The sequence below is a fragment of the Magallana gigas genome, chromosome 3, assembly GCF_963853765.1.
Source record: "Magallana gigas chromosome 3, xbMagGiga1.1, whole genome shotgun sequence".
In the NCBI taxonomy this organism is placed as follows: Eukaryota; Metazoa; Mollusca; class Bivalvia; order Ostreida; family Ostreidae; genus Magallana; species Magallana gigas.
In genome coordinates, this window is record NC_088855.1 from 54,090,602 (window position 1) to 54,114,939 (window position 24,338).

Consider the following 24,338-nt stretch of genomic DNA (forward strand, 5'->3'; position numbering starts at 1 on the left):
AAACCCCAATGTCAACTTTTTAGTAGTTTAAAGATCGTTCCAAGTTAAGTTTGAAAAGTCCACATAATCAAATGAAGGAATTACTGCTTCATTTTAAATGTGTTGACTCAGGGACCAATTTAGAGTAAAATCAATAGAAATGATTAATGAAACACATCAAAATCAATAGTCACGTGTTAATTTTATTACCGCCGTCTATAATTGCATTGTTGCTGAAGTAACGTGCGTTAGAAATCACGTGCGTAAGAAGTTAAGGTTTGTTTCCGCTGTGCATAGTGTTTAGTGTAGTAATCAATCTGTGATATTGATACCGTGTAATAAAGAATTAACGTTGTATTCCTTTATTTACAGAAGTTGATGATATGCAAAGAATTCAAGCCGAGAGGATGTTTAGCCACGTACTTGTAATATACATGGACTTTTGTTAGCGGGGGGAGAGATACTCTCCATCCGTCACGTAACATTTCGATTATTATCCCAAAATAAATAGTAAATTCAACGTAAATTGATTTCATGTCATAATATTAATGATTTTTATTTTCTTTCTTGTAAATTAAAATTTTGATGACAAGATTCTTTCAAACAGAAGTCTACAATATCTTTGATGGAATCAAATTTTGTCTGAATATATGTAAATTCAATATGTTATACGGGTTACAAAATCAAAAGAAATACGACTACTGTTTATAAAATAGGAGAGTGGACCATATCATGTATTTTAATTTTTGTCATTAATGTACATATTTTTCGAAAAGAATGCATTTGTGCTGGGCATTACATCTACACATTTTCAAAGTATATGTATTTTTCCAGTGAATGCTATTTATATAACACTTTTCTTCTTCTGTTTGACACAACGTCTCAATCGTAGAAATAATGGCATTTGTAACCAATTTAATTTGATTTACATGGATTGTACATACGGTCTTCTTTTGAAACATAGTTTCATCAGTCAATTTCAAATGGATGGTGGGGATTAGTTTGATACTTTGCAAATGTATTTCTAAATTTTTGTTGTTATAAAACCTTTTCATAACAACATATTTTCCTGCTTTGTTTTGTTGTTTCCTTTGGTCACCGTGATTAGCACAGTTTTCACTTATCAGTCAATATCTTGTCTGCTTCTGGAAGGTCTCGCGTTCGAGACAGAGATGCACATATATGCATATTTATAACTATTTTGTTGAATGCCAAAAAGACTTTAAATGGTTGCATTTTTTATAAAGATCGATCTTGATTGCGATACAAATCCACTTCATTGGAATACAAGGTTAGAAACAAAATATTCCATCTTTAGTTCTGAACAACCTTAAAAGAGTACAGTATTCACAAAGAAGACTTCCTATTCGTTGATTGTAAAGCATTGAAAGTCATTACAATAAAGGTTTGCGTTGAACAAAGTCACTTAATTTTTTATGTTTAAAAAAATCAAAAAGTTGTTATATAAGGAATAAGGAATCATTCTTTGAATATTATGAGGTGATAATTTTGGTCCGGGCGTGATCAAATCCAATAAAACCCTGCTGGCGCCTCAATTTGGCTTTATGAGTTATATAGTACAAAATCGATACGTAGTGTTATTACAGGCATAGACACTGGAAAATGTAAATATAGTTTTATATTCGCTGAATGTTAAAACTTTAATGTAATACATATTCAGGTGATGTACAGTATGTGGGTGTTCAAATGGCATATATAGTTATAAGAATAAAACGCCTTTTTTAAATATTTTTGAGGTAATTTCTGACATAAAAAAATGAATTCGTAATATCAATAATTCGAATTCCTGACATCAAAAACTAATTATTGATATGAAAACTAGTCCTCTTTTTCTATCATCTTCGTCATCTTTTGAAAATCTGAAAAAAAAAGAAAAAAAATGTAATGTTTTAAGTCTTAGAGATGTTTAGGTTGAATATAATTTTAGAAAAAAAAATCTGCTATTGAAAGACTTTCTGTATTCTTGCATTTGTTTTTACAGTTGATATTTTCAGAACCAAAAGAACAATTAATATTCATTGCCAAAAATGATTCATATTGATATACATTGGATAGATCACTTACTTGCTATAACATGCAGAGTTCCGTAACCGACTGGAGTGGAGATTCCATGTTCCGTCTCCAGCCATCCGACCCTTTTATTCAAGACTCTCGGAATGCTGACCGGAACCTTCATATCATCTCCCCTGTCGTTTAGAGCTCGAGTGAGATTTCCTGGTCAGCCACCTTTAGATCTGGGTCAGTTTGTTGACATTTTATATTTTTGACTTCGTCGGTAGACCTTTGGGACAATTTGAAAATTACTGGGCACAATGTCTTATTAGGGGCTTTAAGGTAACGTTAATTAAGATTAAGACATACAAGCGCTTGTTAATATACTATAGGGTGAGCTTTTATTACAGAAACAAGCGCCGGTGATCTATATGCAGCAATATCACCATACATGTCTGCACACTCAACAAGTGTTCATTCTGATAAATAAAATAATTTGAAAATTATTTAAAAAAATGATATGAATTTTTCAACATATCGTACAGTACCCGATAGTCTTTTCAACAATTGCTCAGAAAAAATAAAACACCGATAAAGTCGCAAATAAAAAACACTTCAAATATGCAGAATGACCATTAAAAACCAGAGCCGTTACATTGAATGTTGAATTGGTGTCTGAATTGTTCTTACGAAAGGTTGTACTCACTTCAAATCTACATGTCATTTCGGCATCGATATTGTTTCAGATATTGGGAAATCCGTATAAAAAGTTATTTTAACATATTTTTCAATGCTATAGGTGTATCGTAATTTCAATCGACAACCATCCATCTGAAAGCTCATGGTGAAACTCAACCAAACAGGAAGTGTTCATGATTTCCGGTGTAACGTAGAATAATGACCTCAGTAGAATAATGACCGGGGGTCATTTTTCGACGTAGAATAATGACCCCCCCCCCCCCGGTCATTATTCTACGTCGAAAAATGACCCTTTTGCCTGAAGAATTAGTGTCATTTTCAAAAAATGAGCAAACTCTACATGAAGAAAAGTGACCCCTGTAGAATAATGATCCCCTTCAGTTATAGATTTAAGTTTTTCAGTATTATTTTTTTACTTTTTGTGAAATAGTCTTTATAATATTGTAATTTTTACTGTAGTTTACAGAAAGTAACAGAAATTATAATTTTTATTCAGATAAATCTTAAAGTGAAAGAAGGAGAGACTTCGCACTCTCGCCCTCGCAAATTCGCACTTTCGCCTTGGCATCTTCGCACTTTCGTCTTCGCATTAATAGCTTTTTTGATTGCATTCAGCAAGTCTCGGTCGATTACGTAGAATTTAATGCAGGCACCGTACTCGCAAAGGTTTTCCGATTAATTCATGCTATTATTGGCACGCATGCGCTAGGCCATCGTGCTTACTAATATTTATAAATATTTTAATGTGTGCATATGACATACTAGTATATGTTTACCAGTGCTGGCTATGCCAAATCATTATATACTCCACATAAAATGCAATGTCCGCCATTATGTGTACATATGCACTTCCAGACTCCCGTCACCTACCAGCCGTCTGTTTACCGTGGACCAAACACAGTAACATTTTGATTTCATTATGCGACACTCCTTGCTCATGCATGGATCTAGAGGGGGAAAGAGGGTCCGTCCCCCCGCCCCCCCCCCCCCGGAAAATTCGATATTAATAATAAATTTCACGCAGTAAAAGGGGAGAGGGGGCCCGGACCCCATCCCCCTGAATAATTTAATTTTATTAATTTTATGAAATAAAATTTCCAAAACCCTTTAAGCAAAAGAGAGCTCCGCAATTATAAAATGGCGAAGGCGAAAGCGCGAAGATGCAAAGGCGAGAGTGCGAAGTTGCAACTTTGCATTTTCGCCTTCGCATCTTCGCACTTTCGCTCCTTCGCCGTCGCACCTTCGTACTTTCGCCATCGCAACTTCGCACTCTTGCATCTTCGCCCTATAGGCGAAAATGCGAAGGTCGAACTGGTCCCTTCGGAACATCATATGTATCTCATTATTACGAGTGACAACACATTAAAATAATTTCTGAGATACAATACACTATAAAAAAAAATTATGTTTATTGACATCGATATTGTTCATGAATTATACTTGCATTGACGATTTTCCCTACTACAAACTGCTGGGTATGCAAGTGCATCACGCGAAATTCATGATGAAATCAAAATTATGGAAAGTTTACTCCACTGTTAGGCATTATAACCAAGCTGAAGTTAGCAGGCACTGACAGCAGCCATTACGCCAGTAGAAGTTAATTAACGGCCAATAAGGAAAATCGTCAAAGTACTGAGTGTACTCGAACAGAAAATATATTTAACTTTATCATCGGCATACTTAGTTAGTATCAAGATGATTGGACATCAATAGTTTGTATGAGCATTGATAACTTTGGATACATAAAGATCGTGTGATCAAAATCAAGGGGGACTCCTGAACTCCTTATCCACGCTTTTAGAAACAATCTCTTCTTATTATAATCGATCAGTGTTTATTATCTATTTAAGATGTACTTAAGTCAGGTACTCTTCACACATTTGCTTTAAAAAATAAAGTCTATTCATGATCACAAATACAACATTACAACAAATGTTTAGAATATCGATGTTGATGTATTACGTAGAAAGAAACAAATCTAACGTAAAATGATTCTAAAAAAATCACTTTCCCCCAGAAATTAAAATAAGAAGTATTCATATCCCTACGTTACCTGGGGCCACAAATGGGGGGTCGAATTTTTAAATAGAGATTTTTTATATTGTGTGAACACTCAGAACTTTTGTTCAGTGTATACGGTTCTATAAAGTTTGTTCAAACCACGATCATTAGGTCAGAAAAGGGGCCCCATTTAAGGCCATAGAACCGAGGAAAATATTGTGGAAGCAAAATCTACAAATATAATATCGATTTATACTTAAAAGTTTTTTGTAACTCGGAAATGGATGCAAGCCATTTTTATGATAGTTTTTAAAAATAAATTTATTTCACCGGGTTAACGGGTGTGAGATAGTCATTCAATGGTGTGTTCTCCGAACGCCTACTTCTCAATTAAAAATAGTAAGTGGTCAAGGCAATTAAGGGGCCCTCTAAGGGGACACAGGTAGACTTTACCTGTATATACTTTGGGACACAGGTAGACTTTACCTGTATATACTTTGGGACACAATTAGACTTTACCTGTATATACTTTGGTTCACAGGTAGACGACATTGTCTTATTTTTAATTTAAAAGAAATAAAAAGATGCAATAAATAGTGCTAATGGCTTCATGTACCTGACATTATATCAAAAGTACCATATTTTTTTAATAACCTAAATGTTTCGGTGAAATAAAATAATCATTAGATATTATTAAAAAATAATAAAAATTAAATATCTTTCTTCATTTTTACATTTACATCTTAACAAAATAAAAATAAAACATTATATTATAAGGTATAAATTAAAATCAGAGACAACCATGTATTTATGAGTTTGTTATAAAACAATGCTATGTGTCAAAATAAAAATAAAATTGTATATAAAATGATATGCAATTTTAAAACATTATTTTATTGTTTTAAATTATATGAAGTGCTAATAAATTAAATAAATATATTAGAATTGATTCAATATTTTATTTTTATATTTATGCAACAATTTTAATCATATTATAAAGACATTCAAAATTTAACAAAAATGAGAAACTGTTATATTATTTTTCATTCAAGGAAACACAGGTAAAGTTTACCTATGCCCCTTTAGAAGGCCCCATAATTGCCCAGTATAATTCAATAATGATAATTGGGCAGTAGGCGTTCGGAGAATCAGCCCATTCAATATATCGGGTCTCAGTAGCACAGTGGTTAGAGTGCTGGCACGGTACGCCAGAGGCCCTGGGAGGGAGTTCCAGATGAGACTTGTCTTTTCACCACCTGTTACATTTATAAAAGAAACCACTTTATCAAATAATTAATTTAATTGTCACTAACTATTTGGGATTTCAAAGCGAATGCTGTTCGACACGGTTTCTCGTATCTAAATAGTACAAAAAATCCGTCTTTTTATATAAAGGAAAGGGAGCTTATAGCTAAATGACGACATGAATCGATTGAACTTGATTCTTTAATGCGGATTTGGAATACTGATTAAGGTCATAGTAATATTCCCATTTTTAAAGTAAATTGGTTGTTTTGTTTCTTTGATTGTTGTTTTTAAAAAAAAATGCTTTTTCGTTACCCAAGAGAATCAAAACAAATTCCGCATGTTCCCATTTTGTTTGTCAGTAGGCAAATGCTATTCAGTAATAATGGACGCATATCTCAAGGGGGGGGGGTCTCTCATCTTCATTCTAAACGTACAAAGACATGTTGGATTAATGCTAGCTGTAAGCTGAATTTTGAAGGTTTACAGATTTTAATATAAAGATTTCATTGAAAACTGAAAGCTCAAGTGAGCTTTTCTGATCACTTTTTGTCCGGCGTCCGTTCGTCTGTTCGTCCGTCCGTCTGTAAACTTTTTACGTTTTCAACTTCTTCTCCAGAACCACTGGGTCAATTTCAACCAAACTTGGCTTAAAGCATCCTTAGGTAAAGGGGATTCAAATTTGTTGAAATGAAGGACCATGCTCTCTCTCAAAGGTAGATACATGTAATCAAGAACTATTAGAAATTAGTTGGTATCTTTAAAAAATCTTCTGATGAAAAACCAATTGGCCAGAAAAGCTGTAACTTGAGTGGAATGAATTGAATTGAACATATTTTATTGATTAAATCAAATGGATTAGACACAAGTTCTAAATAACTTAGTGTTCTCCCAGTAATGAAATTTTATAAATATTGCCAGTAATATTGTTAGATATGAATACACATAAATATACAATAATAAACAAACTACTAAATATACAATATCACCTTATAAATTTAGACACTTTTGGAAAAGCGACCACATTCACTCAAAAAAAAATTGACCGTCTTGAAAAATTCAGTGTTTTGTGTATTTGTCAAAGAATCATCCCCCCTAACAGTAAATGTGCTTCTATAATGTGTACATAATGTAATGTCTTGAAATAGCTTATTCATTAGAGAATTCCGAGATCTAGTATACTTTTTACAGACAAAAAACAAATGACATGTATCTTCTAATAAGCCACACAAACAGTTTGGACTGGCTATTAAGTTACAGCGGAATAAGTCAGAATTTAAAATACTGTTGTGTGGAATCATCCTAAGGTAGTGTAGATTCAAATTTGTTCCAACCATGATCCCCAGGGGAAGGGTGAGACCACAATGGGGAGTCGAATTTTATATAGAGAAAAAATCTTAAAAAATCTTCTTCTCAAGAACCAATTGGCCAGAAAAGCTGTTATTTGTGTGGAAGCATCCTCAGGTAGTGTAGATTCAAGTTTGTTCAAATCATGATCCCGGGGGGTATGGTGTGGCCACAAATGGGGGGGGGGGTCGAATTTTTAAATAGAGATTTTTTATATTGAGAAAAATCTTTAAAAATCTTCTCTAGAACCAATTGGCCAGAAAAACTGTGTTTTGTGTAAAGGCATCCTCAGGTAGTAGATATCAATTGTTTAAATCATGATCCCCTGGGGTAGGCTGTGGCCAGAATGGGGGGGGGGGATTATTATACAGAAATATACAGAGAAAAGCTCAAACAGAACTGTTTTTACATGTACGTTTGTTCAAAAACTTAACTATATTAGTAATATCCATTTCTATGTTCTTTCCATTCTAAACTACTATACAGTTGTAAATTGTTATACTTGGTAAGAACCTCGTAAGTTGTAAGAACTTGTGTTCGAACCATTTGTATATGTTTATGCAATAAAATATGTTCAAACAAAAAACAAAAACAAAAAAGAGAAAAATCTTTTTCTCAAAACCAACTGGCCAGAAAACTTGTGTTGAATCATCCTCCGGTTGTGAAGATTCGTGTAGGTTTATATTCAAATGAACAGTTGTTTAAGATATTTGTGAGAATAGCAATGCTGAATATGTGATACATGTGTATAACTATGAATCATCTAGTTACAAAATGGGCTCAACATAAAAACATCTGTAGACAATGTTGAAAATCTTTTGATACAGGATCTATTTTACTCATTTATTGTCCTGATATTTTTTATATGACACCATAGAGCTGATTTTATTTTTTCTTATGTTGCTCAGGTGAGCGATGTGGCCCACGGGCTTCTTGCTTATAAAGTATTTTCTAAGTTAAAAAAATATACATTGATAAAAAGATAATTATAAATTACCCAAATTCTGCAAAGCCTGATATTAAAATTGTTCTTGCCTGACGTCATGGGTTTGAAAGTGGCCTTATCAGAACCCCACCCCACCCCAACCCCTTTTCTTAACTTTACATATAAAAAGTGAAAATATCATGAATTTGCCCCCTCCACTTTTGTTGGAGAAAGTAATTAATGAAACTGAAAAGAATGAATTTTAATTGAATTGAAGTCAATACAATTGGGATTTTCTTTTATGGATTTGAAAATTTACCCTTTATGCTTGTTAAATATTTTGGATGAAGCCGTCCCTACACACTCTCAAAAACAATGCTTCGTGTTTGGATATCCTTTCCTATTTCCTATGGTCGGAAATTGAAAAAAAAAAAAAGCCTTTGATTTCGCATCTTAACACTTTCAAGCTTCATGGCGTTCATGCAATTATTTAAAACATGTACATGGACATTCCTAAAATAATTTTGAATTAATGAAATGATTTAATTTCAAGTGATACAACGTAAGATGTACTTGCACTAGATCGAAGAAAAGACTGAATTTTTTTCTTATTATAAATTTGCAAGTTCCAATTGAATTTATGATCAGCGGCAAAAATTAAAATTAATTTCTTATAAGACTAGATTTTTAAATGATACATGCATGCTTCCATTAAATAATTTGTTTACCCTCACAAACCTTACTCAGAATCGCAAATAAACATTTGTTACATTTGTTGATCTCCAAAACGCCTTTGATCTTGTAAACAGAGACCTTCTACAGTACAAACTTCAACTTAATGGAATCAATGGTCCAATATATGATGCCATCTCCAGTTTATATGAAGAAACATTCTCGTGTGTATGTGTAAACGACCGTCGTACTAATTGGTTTCTTTGTTCAAATGGTGTACGCCAAGGAGACAATTTATCTCCTACCTTATATTCTCTATTTGTCAATGATTTAGCATCTGAAATTTCACAGCTAAATGTTGGAATTCCTATTGGTGACGAAAAAAATGGTCTTCTGTTATATGACGACGACATTGCCATTCTTTGTGAAAATGAATTTGAAATGCAAAGATGTCTCGATATTCTTACAGAGTGGTGTATGCGATGGAGGATAAATGTGAACTGTGCCAAATCAAATATTATGCATTTTAGAAAACGAAACATTCCCCGAAGTAAATTCAATTTTAGAATAGGAAATGAAGAGTTACAGTACGTTTAATCAATATCGATATCTTGGTGTTATTTTCCACGAGAAGATGGACTTCAATATAGCGGCAGAGGTTTTAGGTAAATCCGGAGGGCGAGCATTAGGGGAGATGATTTCCAAAATTCATAACTATAAAGATGTTGGATTTAATACCTATGAAAAACTATTTCATTCTTGTGTTGTACCCATTTTAGATTATTGTTCCGGAGTTTGGGGATTCAAAAGATACCACTCCATAGAAATTGTTCATAACCGTCTATCCGATACTTCTTAGGTTTACACAGATACGCGCCGGCAATTACATTAAATAGTGAAGTAGGATGGTTAGCACCGACACAGAGGCGCTGGATATGCATGTCAAAGAGATGGAACAGAGTAATCCAAATGGATGATGACCGTCTTACCAAAAAAGTTTTCCTGTGGAGTTATCGTAACAACAGCACATGGTGCTCACAAGTGAAAGAAATTCTATATAAATTAGATATGTGTTCCTATTTTGATTTTATCCGTATTTGTGACATAAACGAAGTGAAATACTATTAAGAGGAAAGGAAATTGAAAACAAGGTCTCTATCTAAACTTAGGACATACGTAACGTTAAAACAAAACGTCCAATTAGAACCCTACGTAACGATGAACATAACGAAACAGGAACGGTCTTTGATGGCACAATTTAGATGTGGAATCCTTCCTCTCAGAGTCGAAGCCGGTTGTTATCGAAATGAACCTCTTCAAGAACGTTATTGTGTTCTGTGTAAAAGCAATTCAATTGAAGATGAAAAACATTTTATTTTTCAATGTAAATTCTACGAAAATAATAGAAACTCTTTCTTTCATAGTATAAACTAAGATATAAACCTAGATGAAACTGTCAACTTTTAAAAATATCATTATGGAAAAAAATCAAAGACAAACTGCCATATATCTCAATTTGATTTATTCAGATAGACTAAGTTATCTGTACAAATCAAAGTAAACTTATGCGCTCAACCAAATGTATATACTATATTTGTATATTCTAAGATTTCAAAGCGACATATAGGTCCAATGGGCCGGGTGTAATTCGATTATGTATAACACTGTATTATACCGGCTATACTTATGACATACACATGTCACTATAATAAAATATTTACTTACTTACTTACTTACTTGTTTAGTCAGGCAAGCTTTTTGGAGAGCTACACTCGCGTGCCAAAAGTATGTCAATTTTTTTTTCTTTTTCCATATATATTTAATTGAAAACAAAGCTTATTTTAAAACGGTTTCCTGTTGTTATTTTTTTTTGTTGGTGATTTTAAGGGGTTAATTTAATAATAAAGATTAACCTTTGAAATAAAAAAAAAATTTAATATTAACAAATTTACCACATGTTGAGGTTAACATTGAAGTCTATGGGGGGAAAATGCATTCTTAATCATATATTTTTAGTACAAGTAATTTTCTCACATTTCTCTTGGTAAAAAGTTTCAAAAGTGTTACCTTTCTTCGAATATGCTAAAACAATTCATAATTTACCATAAACATTTTCAGAAAATGATTTTTTAAAATGTTCCCAAAGGGCGGACAACGCTATAAAAAAAATTTAAGTGCAGAAAGTTCATTTAATTGATTACATACATACTCCCGAGTTTGGTTTATGTCAGTCTCATAATAACTTAAAAATACGTATTTAATGTAGTATAGATCAATCAAAATTGTTAAATTTGCCTTATTTATGGATGGACTACCTTAAACTAATTATAAAAGTAGATTCAATTTGCATTAAAAAAAAACAACATTGAAACAGTTTTTTTTACAACTTGTTTGTAAAATTTGATATTTCAAACACAACACAAAGCTATTATATATATATATATATATATATATATATATATATATATATATATATATATATATATATATATATATATATATATATATATATTGCAAAATGTAAGCCGATAAATCTTCCTTATGATTGTGAATGTAAAATCTCAGGAACTGGATGTTTGAAAGATGCAATATTAAAAAAGCTAGAGAAATTCAAATTTTTTATCAATTCAGTCTTTGAAAAATCGGTCAATTGGTTACTTTTAAACGATTCTTTGAAAAATGTTGGTTTTCAATGAAATATGCAGTGAAAAGAAAAAAAATTGATTTACTTTTGGCACTTGAGTGTATTACTTGCATCACATGGTCAAAGGGGCACAATTTCATAGTAGGCTATATCTTATTTATGTTAGAGTTGTCTTCCTTTGAAAGAAAATTGTCCAATGAAATCAATTGTTGTATCTGCTGTTTGGGCTTCTTGGAAACAAAAGACGCCACCGCGGTCTGGTGCGAGGTGCTTGATCTTTGGACACGTTTTTTATGCGACATTCACATCACTATGTGTATTGCGTGAATCTTTATGGGATGTGTTATAACAGGTAAGATGTTATAATTTCCCAGTTCATAATTGTTACCTGTAAACAACTGACGAGACGATCGATCAGTTACTCAAAATTAAATTATTAAAGTAAACAATCGATTTGAATCTACTTGAACGAGTATTATTGATAATCGACAGATCAAGTATAATGGCTTATCACCGGAATTTTTAGAAGCCGAAGACGTACAGTACATAGTCGGTCCTGTCCCTTCACTATGGGCACAGGAGTCTGATTTTTATCATTAGTATTATACTCCAACTATAAAAAACCCACCAGGGTGGTTTTTTGTTAATTAGTAGAGGATGTTCTTTATGATTTTAGCTTATTATTGATAAAATGGGGTGCATGTTATTTTCACTACTTCTTTATTTAATTTTTCCTCTGTAAAGTGTATGCTTAATTTTTTCCAGATTTGAGACATAAGGATTTTCAACATCATACCATGTGAACAACAGTCAGCTATTTTATATACAGTGTATAAATTAATAGACTTCTGAGACCATGTCTCATAATGGAAGAGGTAGATTCCGACCTCTGGGACAAATTAGGGTCAACCTCAAATCCGGGGGAACTGAGAAGATCCCCAAACTAGCATCTACTTCTTCAGTCAACACAAAAGCAAACTTGGAGCAGGATAACCAAGGTATCTCGGGGAATGCTTTGTCTGTGCCACCACCAAAGGAGAAGGAGAAGAAGGAGGAGAAAGTAAAAGTTCAGTCAGCAAAGTCTGATTCTGGCTCCAGCACGAAATCTCTGGAGTCAGAGTACAAGAAAGAGCTTCAGGAAGCTAAGGTCAGTGTCGATAATGGTCCATGGCATGCTAGGATTTAGCTAAGTTTTCTGTCATATACAGTCAAACTTCGTTATCTCGAACTAGATGGGACTGTTTAAAAATTTTGAGATATCAGAGTATTCGAGATATCGAAGGTAAAATACTTGAAAAATAAGTGGTTGGGACTTACAATTAACTTCGACATATCTATTGTATTCGAGATATCAGTGTTCGATATATCAAAGTTCAACTGTAGTAAGTTTCAAATTCTGAAACATGTGTTTTGTATTAGTTTAAGGTCAGACGACACGTTCCTCGAGAATCTCCTCGTAATAAAGAGTACCAATAAAAAATATTAATTTTATAATTACTTTAAAAATGATCAAAATTTACTTGAATTTGGTTATATGTGTACATGGTCGAGTGGTTAGAACTGTGGCCGCTCACTGCCAGAAGCGTATAGGTTCTAGAGGTCGTGAGTTCAAAGCCCCGCCCCGGCGGAGATATAGTTCTAATTTAGTGAATTTTGCTGTGTTGTAGATGTATTCATTTTTATATCAGCAATTCAAGTGTATTTTCAAGAAGATTAGATAGGAAATTGCATACTCTAGTATTTTGCAGAAATGCCTGGTAAGGTACCCTAATTTTTTGCAAGAAAGCTTGTCAAAGTAGTAGTAAACCATTAACAAATTCCTAGAAAAAGTTATCTAAAATTGAGGAACGTGTCGTCTGACCTTAATTTCATAAACTTCATATAGCTGGATAGTACATATGTTTGAACACAAAATTTTATCTAAAAAATGTGGATATTAAACATGTTAATACTGGAAATATAAAGTAAATCATTTCATTTTTGGGGGCTCCAGTTGAACACTGATAAAGCAAGTGATATAGATTGCTTCTGCTATGAAATATTTAAATGCAGGTACACTTGTAACAGGTGAAAGTTGTGCAAGAACAATGGTCTTATTGCCCCTTCATAAAGAGAAGAAATTGATTTCCCCTAGATTTTTCTGTGTGACAGATTCTTAAGAAGTCTTATTTTGTCACAGCTCATAATATAGAAGTTTTATTAAATCTCTCATTGCTTTTGTTAGTACATGTAATAGATTCCATAGTGTTATATAATCATGACTTTGTACACAATAATCCACACTGATTTGTCTACATCTAAATCCCAGCTAGCTCTGTCTAAGCTTTTCCTACCCAGGTTATGCATGGTTATGGTTAAGATTGATTTTGTAGGATTTACAAGTTGACATATCTATTCATCTGAAAAAGAGAAAGAGTGTGCAGTGTAATATTTTGTGGAATATGTCTGCTAAGAATGTGTATATCTTTTTGATCAACCTTAACAAGCCCTCAAAATCTGATGAATTTTATCAGGAGACATCAATTGATTTAAATTCAAATGACAAAGAGGTTGATTTGTAGATAATCTGAGATTAAATCAGTTTTGTAATAAGAGAGGGAATACCATAAAATATCAGCTAGCATGTGTAATTGTTCTGATTTTCTCTATATTATTAAATGTTTGGATTTCCTCCTGATGACAATATAGCTGACTGGTAGCAGCTTTATTTGATGTAATGGTGTGAAGGTTTTATTCAAGGTATTTATAATTGTGTTACAAATTACATGACAAGTATACACCAGAGTCGGGCTATCTGTGGGTAACATAAAGCTGTGTTTACCCAGGACTCCCATTCAAACACTTGACATGTCTAGATGATACCTACCTAAACACAATCTCAAGAGCCCCTTTTGTCTCCTTAATTCAAATCTGCAAGAGGTGCACAGAGACACACATTCATTGAAAACGGAGCAAATATGAATGTTTATTATCAAAGGGTAGGGCCATTTCTACTGTACTTGCCATTTCTTAAATTTCTGTTTCACACAGTGAACTGAAGAGCCTTACAAAGGCTTTCTACATACAATTAAAAACCCCTCAAATGAAACCATCAAAATCTTATCTATAATGAATTTAAAAATAAGACATTTTGCCTTTTTTCGCAAATATAGTTACAAAGTATTATATTGGAATGAAATGATCATGTACTAGCTGCAACAGTTCACCAGTAACAAAATTACTTTTATGTTCTGTTAAATTTAGTATATACAGTAAAACACGCTTATAACGAAGTCGCAGGGACGGACAATTTAACTTCGTTATAAGCGTAATTCGTTATATCCGTCAAGTTTACAACATGAAAAAGAGTCTTGGGGAATGAAATTCACTTCGCTGTAAGCGTCAATTCATAATAAGCGTGTTCGCTATAACCGTGTTTTACTGTATCACTGTAAAAATTTACTGTGTGAATTATCACCACATTGTGAGTTTTATCAGCACACTAAAGTAGCATGATAGAATAAAGCACTGAAGTGTTGAAGAGAAAGAACCTATTAAAGAAGTGTGTCAAGGAATGTGTTCTGACTTATAGCTGTAAAACTCAATGCTTTTGTAAATAATAAGCTTGCTGAAATTCATCACAGTAAATTTAAACATTGCAATCAATATTGTGACTTTAAAATTGATTAGATTTTCACAAACTTTGTTTACCGAGATTAAAAGTTAAATTAAACCCTTGAAGTAATCCACGTTCAGCCGGTATTTCTCAGATTCATTGATTCAATCTTTTTCATAATAAACTTTTCTTTGTGGTAGAATTTGGAAAATAAATGAACTTGCTCTAACCAACAATTTTGAGTTCCTATACACAGGCTATTGAAAACCCTGGAATTAGTGAGATCAATAATTTACTTAATAAATTAACTTATGTGAGCTTTTGAACAATAAGCCATTTATTAACTTCCACACAATGTCCTCTAGGTACAAAACTGAACAAACGACACGACTGAGCACTGCCAGCTATTTGTGAAATGGTGTGAAAATTATTACAGAAAGTAAACAGAGGCCTTATTTGAATGGTTTAAATGGAAAGTGTCTGAAAGACTTCACCATCTCTCAATATTCAATATTACAGGACCTAATGCTTCTCTCTAAAAAGAAACTGTGGAATGTCACATAATAAACATCATATTCAGCTTTTCACGTGAGATATTACATTTTCATTTAAAGCATCTTCATTCACCATGACCTCTACCTCCCCTATAGAATTGAGCATGGATATGATTTCCTTGCTTGAGATATTTTGAAAATATACAGTGGCATTGGAAGCAAATTGAATCTTGACAAATGGTTATGTATAACTTTGCAAAAAAAAAAGAATAGTGATGGGGCTAAGCCCCCCCCCTTCCCCCCCCCCCTCCTCCTGTTCCGACCCCTATGATATATCATGATCTTAACATATTTGTTTTAAAGGTTTTAATGATTTTCTGTATTTAATATAGGCAAAAGAGAAAGATTTGTTGAAGCAGATTGCAGAACTGAAAAAACTAATAGAAGAGCTACAGAAACAAATCAAAGAGAGAGATGAAACAATAGCTTCCTTGAAATCCGAGCTTAAAACTCAGGTAAGAGATGCACACATTCTTCTGTGCACTGCATGGAATTTGGATTTAGTAAGAGTATTCAGAACCTATACTTGGGTGTGTTAACTTGGAAAAGATAAGGAATCAATAGATTGTTGGCACTTTTTTATCATATTAAATGCTGTTTGCAGTTAAAGGTAAAACAATTTTATGAAGTGTCAAGTAGTATTTTGCCATGCATTTCAAACCAGCTGGTAGTCTGCAATCACCTGTCGAGTGAGCTCGTGTACACACTCAAATTTTATTGACATGTTTACAGGAAGAGAATCTCACCGGGGAGATCAACAAAGAGAAAGCTGAGCACGAGGTCACTAAGCAGTCCCTACAGGGAGCGCGCTCAGAAATCGACGACCTCCGGGCCCAGATAGAACAACTCCGCAAAGAAAACCAGGAACAGATAGACGGCCTGAAGAAAGAGGTTCTTATTGACGTCAGATTCAGACACATGCATATATCACTCAATCTGTACACAGATATAAGGGCTCCAACTAACATATCCCTGAAAGCACACATAATACCAAGTCAGCATAATCCTTTATTTGTATTGTGTAATACCTAATCAAAATTCAGACCTGATGAATCTTTGACTAGTAGTTTTGTTTATCTTTTTGACCAGTACTAGGACTAAAAAAGTACAACGTATTATGATTCTTTATTCCAGGTACCTTTAAATTGTGTATGAAAGGGGATCAATGTAATGTCCATGCATAATGGTTGTCACCGAGGATCACATTGATATATTTGTACATATATAATCTTCTTAAGATGATCTACCTGGTTTTTATGCCATTTAGAAATGAATCAAGAATAATAAGAGATTCCAGCAATTAAATGGATGAATGTACATATGTATTTGAATTTCAGCTTGAAGAAAAGATATTAGAAATAACTACCTCCAAAGATAAAGAAATAAAGATAAGAGATGAGAAATTAACCCGCTTAAAAAACCAAATGGCTGATGCCTTGAAAGGAAATTCTTGGTAGGAAACAGTTTTTCCCTTGACTGACATGCTGCGCTCTCTCTCTCTCTCTCTCTCTCCTGCTCTCTGATTGAACATCCACAATTTAATTCTTTATAACTATAGTTTGTAGTTATGTAAGGCTGTATAATCTGTAAACATTCAGACAGAAGATACCATAATTTACAATTCAACATCTCTGTTGTATCACATTAAACTTAGTGATGAAAGGTACAATATAGCAGTACATGCACATGTACAACAAATCAAGAGTTATTTTCATTTCTTGTTTTATTCAGGGAGAGACAACAGCAGCTGGAAGAGCTGACTAAGGAGTTGTCACGGATACAGGAGGAGTGTGATGCTCTCAGGATGAAACTCAAAGCCTCCAAATCAAAGGTATGATTTAGTTCAAATTAGTAAAAGTATAGTATATAGTGAAACTCAAAGGGATAGGACTTTTACAAGGAGTAAAAGTATGGTACAGTGAAACTCAAAACACCTAAATCTAAGGCATGAAATAGATTACATGAGTAAAAATGTGGCATACTAGTTGAACTGAAGGCTGTCAAATCAGAGGTATGACATAATTCACATGAGTGAAAGAATGGTATAGTTAAACTCAAGACCCCCAATTCCAAGGTATGACTGTTCACATCAGTAAAAGTAAAATATAGTTAAGCTAAAGGCTATCAAATCAAGGATATGACATAGTTACTTGTGAAAGTGTAAACAGTTACTACAGTTCAATTTGAGGCTTCCAAATCTAAGGGATAACAAAGTTAAACACCATGTATCTTTTTAAACTCTATGCATCGAAATATGAGGTTTGACAGAGTTTGACATAGTTTGATACCGGTACTTTCATGTAAACTTGTTGATGATAGTGTGTCTTTGTTTAGCAAAATACATACCTCTCTTCATTGATGCTCTGTGTGAAAAGCATGCATTTTAAATTGTTTTGGTTTCAGGGGAAGGTTTTTCAACCTTTCCACCATGTATGACAAAGGGAAAGATATTGTAACATGATATTTATTTTTATATGATAGGGAGGAAATTGTCCCAACTGCCAGGATATGACAGCAAAGCTGGAGAAATTCAGTGCGTCCATTAAAGACAAAGACCTAACAATCAAAGAACTGAAGTCACTGTGTGCTAGGTTTGAGAAACAGCTGACTCAGCAGGACCACCTGCTAAAGCAGTGGGCAGAGTCCAAAGGTCAGAAGGTCAACTATAATCCCAAATAACTACCTGGGAGTGGAGACTGTCAAAGTGTTCAGTTTTTGTAAGGATGCTGTGTACAGACTGTCAAATGGTTGACCAGTATGGACCTCTGAGTATCTGGGGTGGGCATGATCCAGTGGGAACATTTGATAGGCCAATGTTATTGGCCTTCATTTATATCTGCCTTATTGCTGATATGTATATCAGTATTACTGCTATGTTCACATACATATATACATATCATTGTATGATTTTGCATAATTTTCTTTCTCCGTCCAAATACAGTGTTTTACTGTATGCAATTTTACATATTTTTTATTTGAAGCCAGGATCTGTCCAAATGAATAGAAACTCAGTATTGTCAAAGATAAGATATACATGTATAGAAAGTGAATTTAGTAAGAAAATTAAATTAGCTATTTAATTACTGGTACATTAAATTATAAATCTTCATACAGTATGTGACTAAATTTCTTGACCACCATTAGGTTTGAACAAAGACAAAATAAACATATCAATTAGTTTAATGGTTGTATGGATGTACAAGACTACAACTGTTTTAAATATGTTAATTTGATCTGTAGGCAGGGTATTTTTCCTAATTATTGTTATAAGATTTAAGGATTTGCCAAACCTAGTCATACTTTTTCGTAATATGTTGACACCTATAATACATATGTTTGTATGTAGGGAGAAGGAACACAGTTCTACCAAACAACCACCTCATTGCCATGGACTGCTCAGTGTATTTCCAGTTGAATCAGGCAGTTTGAAATGTTGTTAAAAGAGAATCTGTTTGTTAGGCTACATTACATATCTCGCTTTTATTACCACTCAATGCAAGTGTATATGGATATTCCACAGCACTAGAAAATTATTTTAGAAACCAATTCTATGAATTTATTAGGTGTAAAGTGTACCCAGTGTAGCATTAACCTTTTTCTCCTTTTATTAGGCATTACTCAGAGGAAATAAAAGATGTCTGGAAATCAAATTGATTTTAAAGCAAGCTTGCAAATTTATGCAGTATTCAGATCCATTTGAACCTGTTGTGATAAAATGTGCATTGAGATATCTTTAAATAGTACCTTTGCTCTATTAATAGTTCAGATAATAAAGCACTAGCATTAAATCTGTTAATCCCTGGCCTTTAATCCTGCCTGACATCTGGTTAATATTCCAGGTAGGGTGGGCTCAGCACTGCATGATTTATCCAGGTATTTAGTTCACCTGTTTATGTTCAGTTTGAGTTTAGCTTCCGTGAGATCTATTAATAAATGTAAGACCAGGGACATGCAACTTTGACTTTAATGGCTCCAGGGTGTACTTAAAGTGCCTGACATTAAAAGTAATCTTTTTATTTATTTAAAGACTTTCATTTTAAAATTTCTGAAACACCATGAACATATACAAAGCTTTGAATAGAATTGTGTTAATGAGGACATGTGGCCTAAAAATAATGGTCCTTTTATGTGTAAGTTTATAATTTTAACAAGTATTCACAAAAGAACATATATATTAATATGTATACATGCCATTTTTCTGCATCTAGTATAGTTTTATTAATTTGTTTTTGAACTACCGCAGAATAAAACTTTAATCAGAATGTATAGTGTAGTTGTTGTATTTTCACTGAATAGACACGAAAAGAGATAACACACACGCACGACGCACGCACATTATTCTAAGAATGAGCCGAAATTATTTCACATTTGATGAACTAGTTTTATTAGCTGCATGTATAATTTACGGACTGTAAACTATCATGAACAATTTGTTTTATTTATAGTTATCATCTGGGGTTTTTTTTTAAACTGTTTCAAATTGGTTGTTGTTAACTATACGGTATGTTACGAAAGTATATCTGTAAATACACGATAACGACAGATTTTGCTTCATATCTTAAAAATTCATTTTACATTCGTAACCTCTTAATCATAGATTAGGGAATCGTGAAACTTGATATGTATCAGGTAAAGTATGCTGAACATCCGTTAATTATAGATCTTTGCTGTTAACTACAACTAATTATCATATACATGAATTAACTTTGTACATTTAATTATTATGAAATATGAACATAAATAAATGTGAACTATAATGAAGTATGAACATTTAACAAATGTAAAATATAATATGCTATTAACATTTAATACATGTAAAATATGATATATGAACATTTAACAAATGTACATTATGATACTAGTAAATAGTGAACATTTTACAAACGTAAACTACGATAAACTATGAACATTAATAAACGTAAACTATAATGAACATTTAACAAACGTTAATTGAAGTAAACTATGAACAGTTTTAATAAACGTAAACTATAATAAACTATGAACATCTAACAAAATCAAAACTCTGATAAATGATAAATAACTGTAGTTTTGAAAGCTGTCTAAACTATAATCAACATATGTCGATAATAGTTTGTTGACATAACTTATAATTCATATACGTAAACTATTATTACTTTACTATTGTTAAAAATATAGATCAAGAATCGAAATCTTTTCAATTAAGATATTGAGGAACGCATCTACATTTTACGAACAAAACTTTTTATCAGTTTAGAATCAATCGTGAAATATTGGTGTGTATCTTCAATATAAAATAGATATTGTGTGTCTTTTAAGTTTTAAACATAACATTTTTTGTGATTTCGGTGCCTGAACTGTCGATGTAATATAGTTTACGAGCCGTAAAATATAATTAATATTTGTTAATTGTAGTTTGGAATTCCATGATAACTGAAAAATTGTGAAACCATAACTATAAAATCTCGTAACCGTTTAAATTTGATTTCAAATCAACTACATTTTGCAATCCTAGATGTACGTTTCTTTTTCAGTTTTAAGATTAGTATACACCTAAATATTGTAAAAGATAGATTATTGCGTTAACTATGGCTTATAATTAATTATATGAAATAAACAATCACTCCGTTAAATTTAATTAACTGTCCGTAAATCGAAAAACATTGTCAACAGTTCTTTGTAAGTTTGTCGAGACATATACACACACGGCGCATTTCTGTGTGGAGACTGTTAGTCCACAAATATTTCCACAAACCTGTTGCGTGTTACATTTTTCTGAAGAAAATGTTTCCATACTAAATCAGACACTTGAATTTATCATGAAACTAGGAACAAGTGGTTGGTTGCCGGTTGGAATCCTATCACGGGGACTAGTATAGTGAAAATAAAACACTGCGAGCAACACACGAGTATCTACCAACAGGTCTGTCTGGAACAAGTTTTGTCATAGTCCGATGGTTATTTAGGAACTGCGAAACATATCCTGACCAGGTCAGTGAACAGCAGGATGCAGACGACGGCGTAGAGGATGACCCCCAAGACACTAAACGCCGCTCCCCAGGACAGGCTGGCGAACGCGTTCTCCGGGAACGGGGGTGAAGCCTGGGGGGAGTCGTGGACTTGTTTCAGGAAAACGCCACAGCTGATTTGCTGGAGCGCAGCTAAAATAGTTAATTAGATTGACATAATAAATAAACGAAATTACCCCCCCCCCCCCAAAAAAAAAAAAAAAAAAAACAAAAACCTAACCCACCAAAATCTTCAAATCACTCAACTTAGTTTTCATATTTAATCCTTTAATTCGAGGGCAATTCTCGGCCTCAAGTCTGAGTATTGACTTCTTTATGAGTTTTTCCTTTAAGTCTTTGAGAATATAACCGTGTTTATTATTTGAATTTTCTTTTTGTGGTGATGGGGCCCGGCGTATATAAGATTAATATTTTGCTTTAGAAAATGTTGTATTTTTTTTTTTCAAACAATGAAACCCGCCAAAAGGAACCAAACCTTCAACAAATGCAAATATGGTGAGTATGATGAGAGGCCATCTTCTGGTTCTGGGGAGAAGTTGCGGTTTGAATATACACACAGACAGACATACTATACAGGTCACTCCAAACATCAGAGAGAGAACATCGAACACCCCGGCAACGATCAACCAAGCTGAAAATAATCCAAATAGAAATACATAACATGCGCGGTCGCCCGGACCCCCAGGAAAATTAAAATTCTAAAATTTGCAATGTCAAAATGACCCCAAATTTGGATATCAGTGGATTATAGATTTTATGGCACATACTGAGTATTGCATCAACTTCTTGGTTATTAATTCAGTCTTCATTAAAATATAATATTATTTTGATTGCGGTCAATTTTAATAAAAAATGTTTTAAATGATTATTGAAGCGGCTCCTACTGCTAGATGCATTTATTTACGACAGTTATCGGAACAGTGGCGTCGGAAGAAAATTGAAAGGGGGGGGGGGAAGGCTAGACTAGGGGAGGTATACCTATAACCTATAGTTCCAAAACAAAATTCTTACCTGCCAAAATCCCCCCCCAAATCATTAAATTCCTAAGGGGAGGGAGAGGGGCTATACCTATGGTTCCAAAAATTCTTATCTATTTAGGAACAACTATGTTTGCTTCGAGAAAAAGAAGGGGGTGGCTGAACCCTCTATGATGCTATGTGCCTAATGGTTAGGTCTAACTTTCCACAAAAAGTGGGGGGGGGGGGGGGCTCAGCCCCCCCCCCCCTCTCCCCCGGTTCCGATGCCTATGTCGGAATCAAAGCAAACTAAAAATTATCATCGTCTTTCACAGATTCTTAACTGGAATTCACATAATTACATGAAATTGGTAATTTGCAAGGTTAACTTTCACCCGCAGTAAAATGTAGTTTTAATTCCTCAAGAAAGTCAAACGTTTGAAATGTTTAGAAAAAAAAAGATAAATTGATTTAATAATTCTAGGTCCGATTCGATTGTTGAGTGGAACACGAGGAGTACCAGATATGGCATCGAGCTCTCCAAAGTTTAATATTCTTGTTCAACTTCTTAAAGAAGATCTTAAATGTGGACATGCGTTTTTATAACAGTTCACTTCAACATTTTAATTAAGTAGGACTTAATATACATAGATATGCATGAAATAAGAAAAAGCTTTCCCGACTTGACTGTGTCGGGATCTGTGTTGGCCGTAAGCCTACCTGGACTGCTGCTGATGCCGGTACAATCTAGGTCAACACAGGTCAGCCACAGACCCACGTTGATCGCGGTGCCATTATCGAAAGTCTTGGAGATCCAGAACGGGGACACGAAGCTGACGAACTCCACGGCCAGGCCGAGGATGGCCAGGACAAAGGCCACTCGCTTGTAGATGGTACTGTCTGTGAACAGCGACATCTGATCGGCGTAAGGAACCCCGGGTCTTATCATGTACGGCCTCTAGTCATCACAGGGAAATATAAGGAATGAAATAATATATTCTCCTATGTCACATTCTGAGTTTCCCCAATATAAATGGAGATTAGTTTGACCCTGGTCCTTTTATCAGGGCCACAGCGGGAACTGTATCCCCAGACTAAGTCACTTCTGTAAGGGACGCCAGGCCTGGTGGAATGTCTTGAATACATTCGGAAAGATATTCTGCCAAAAGTTTGAATAAGGAATAGAAATTTATCAAATAAATTGATAAACTTGACGGACCAACCGACTGGCTTATCACGATTCTACGCCAATGCCATCGCTATCCAATATTTGTGCTACCGTTTACACAGTATTTAAACAAATGATCATCAAAGCTGTACGAGCTAAACTCAATAAAATGTAATAAGATTTTCTGTTATTAAGATAGGTGCAATTGCCGATGTGCAAGTCTGTATATACCAATGATCAATCCAAATGATATTGGAAGGATCTTGTAACAAAAAATCCGTTCCTTTAATCTTCGCCTGTGTGCATGTTTATTTTGTGGCCACAAATTAATGCAAGATATTTCAAGCAAATGTCCTACAACAGAGACACCGAAATAAATTCTGTATATAAATTCAAATTGACTATTAATGTTTAACAAGAAAATGTTATCTATACATGTACTAGATTGTGACATTGATTTACCACTAGATTGTGACATTGATTTACCGTTACTGCAAAATAGAACATCATCAAAAGGTCCAATAAGTGA

At 33.7% G+C, this 24,338-nt stretch overlaps 2 protein-coding genes across 2 annotated transcripts; one reads left to right on the forward strand and one right to left on the reverse strand.

The window, feature by feature from the left end:
• The first annotated feature begins 11,725 nt into the window (after positions 1–11,725).
• On the forward strand, positions 11,726–19,943 carry LOC105329974 (uncharacterized protein PF3D7_1120000). The gene is made up of 7 exons (XM_011431489.4): positions 11,726–11,880; positions 12,294–12,675; positions 16,010–16,132; positions 16,410–16,568; positions 17,015–17,130; positions 17,409–17,508; positions 18,159–19,943. The coding sequence occupies exons 2-7, from the start codon at positions 12,385–12,387 to the stop codon at positions 18,354–18,356; spliced, it is 987 nt and encodes a 328-aa protein (XP_011429791.3). The 5' UTR covers positions 11,726–11,880; positions 12,294–12,384; the 3' UTR covers positions 18,357–19,943.
• A 736-nt stretch (positions 19,944–20,679) lies between these two features.
• On the reverse strand, positions 20,680–23,782 carry LOC105329975 (uncharacterized). Its single transcript, XM_011431490.3, has 3 exons — positions 23,362–23,782; positions 22,161–22,316; positions 20,680–21,817 (listed from the first exon to the last, which is right to left on the reverse strand). The coding sequence occupies exons 1-3, from the start codon at positions 23,588–23,590 to the stop codon at positions 21,615–21,617; spliced, it is 588 nt and encodes a 195-aa protein (XP_011429792.1). The 5' UTR covers positions 23,591–23,782; the 3' UTR covers positions 20,680–21,614.
• Positions 23,783–24,338: the final 556 nt, after the last annotated feature.

Coding starts and splice junctions, on each gene's coding strand:
- LOC105329974 (XM_011431489.4), top strand. CDS start 12,385: ATGTCTCATAATGGAAGAGGTAGATTCCGACCTCTGGGACAAATTAGG. Junction 16,569..17,014: donor TAGACGGCCTGAAGAAAGAG/GTTCTTATTGAC, acceptor TTTGAATTTCAG/CTTGAAGAAAAGATATTAGA. Junction 17,509..18,158: donor TCAAAGCCTCCAAATCAAAG/GTATGATTTAGT, acceptor TTTATATGATAG/GGAGGAAATTGTCCCAACTG.
- LOC105329975 (XM_011431490.3), bottom strand. CDS start 23,590: ATGATAAGACCCGGGGTTCCTTACGCCGATCAGATGTCGCTGTTCACA. Junction 22,317..23,361: donor CGGCATCAGCAGCAGTCCAG/GTAGGCTTACGG, acceptor GATTATTTTCAG/CTTGGTTGATCGTTGCCGGG. Junction 21,818..22,160: donor CATATTTGCATTTGTTGAAG/GTTTGGTTCCTT, acceptor TAACTATTTTAG/CTGCGCTCCAGCAAATCAGC.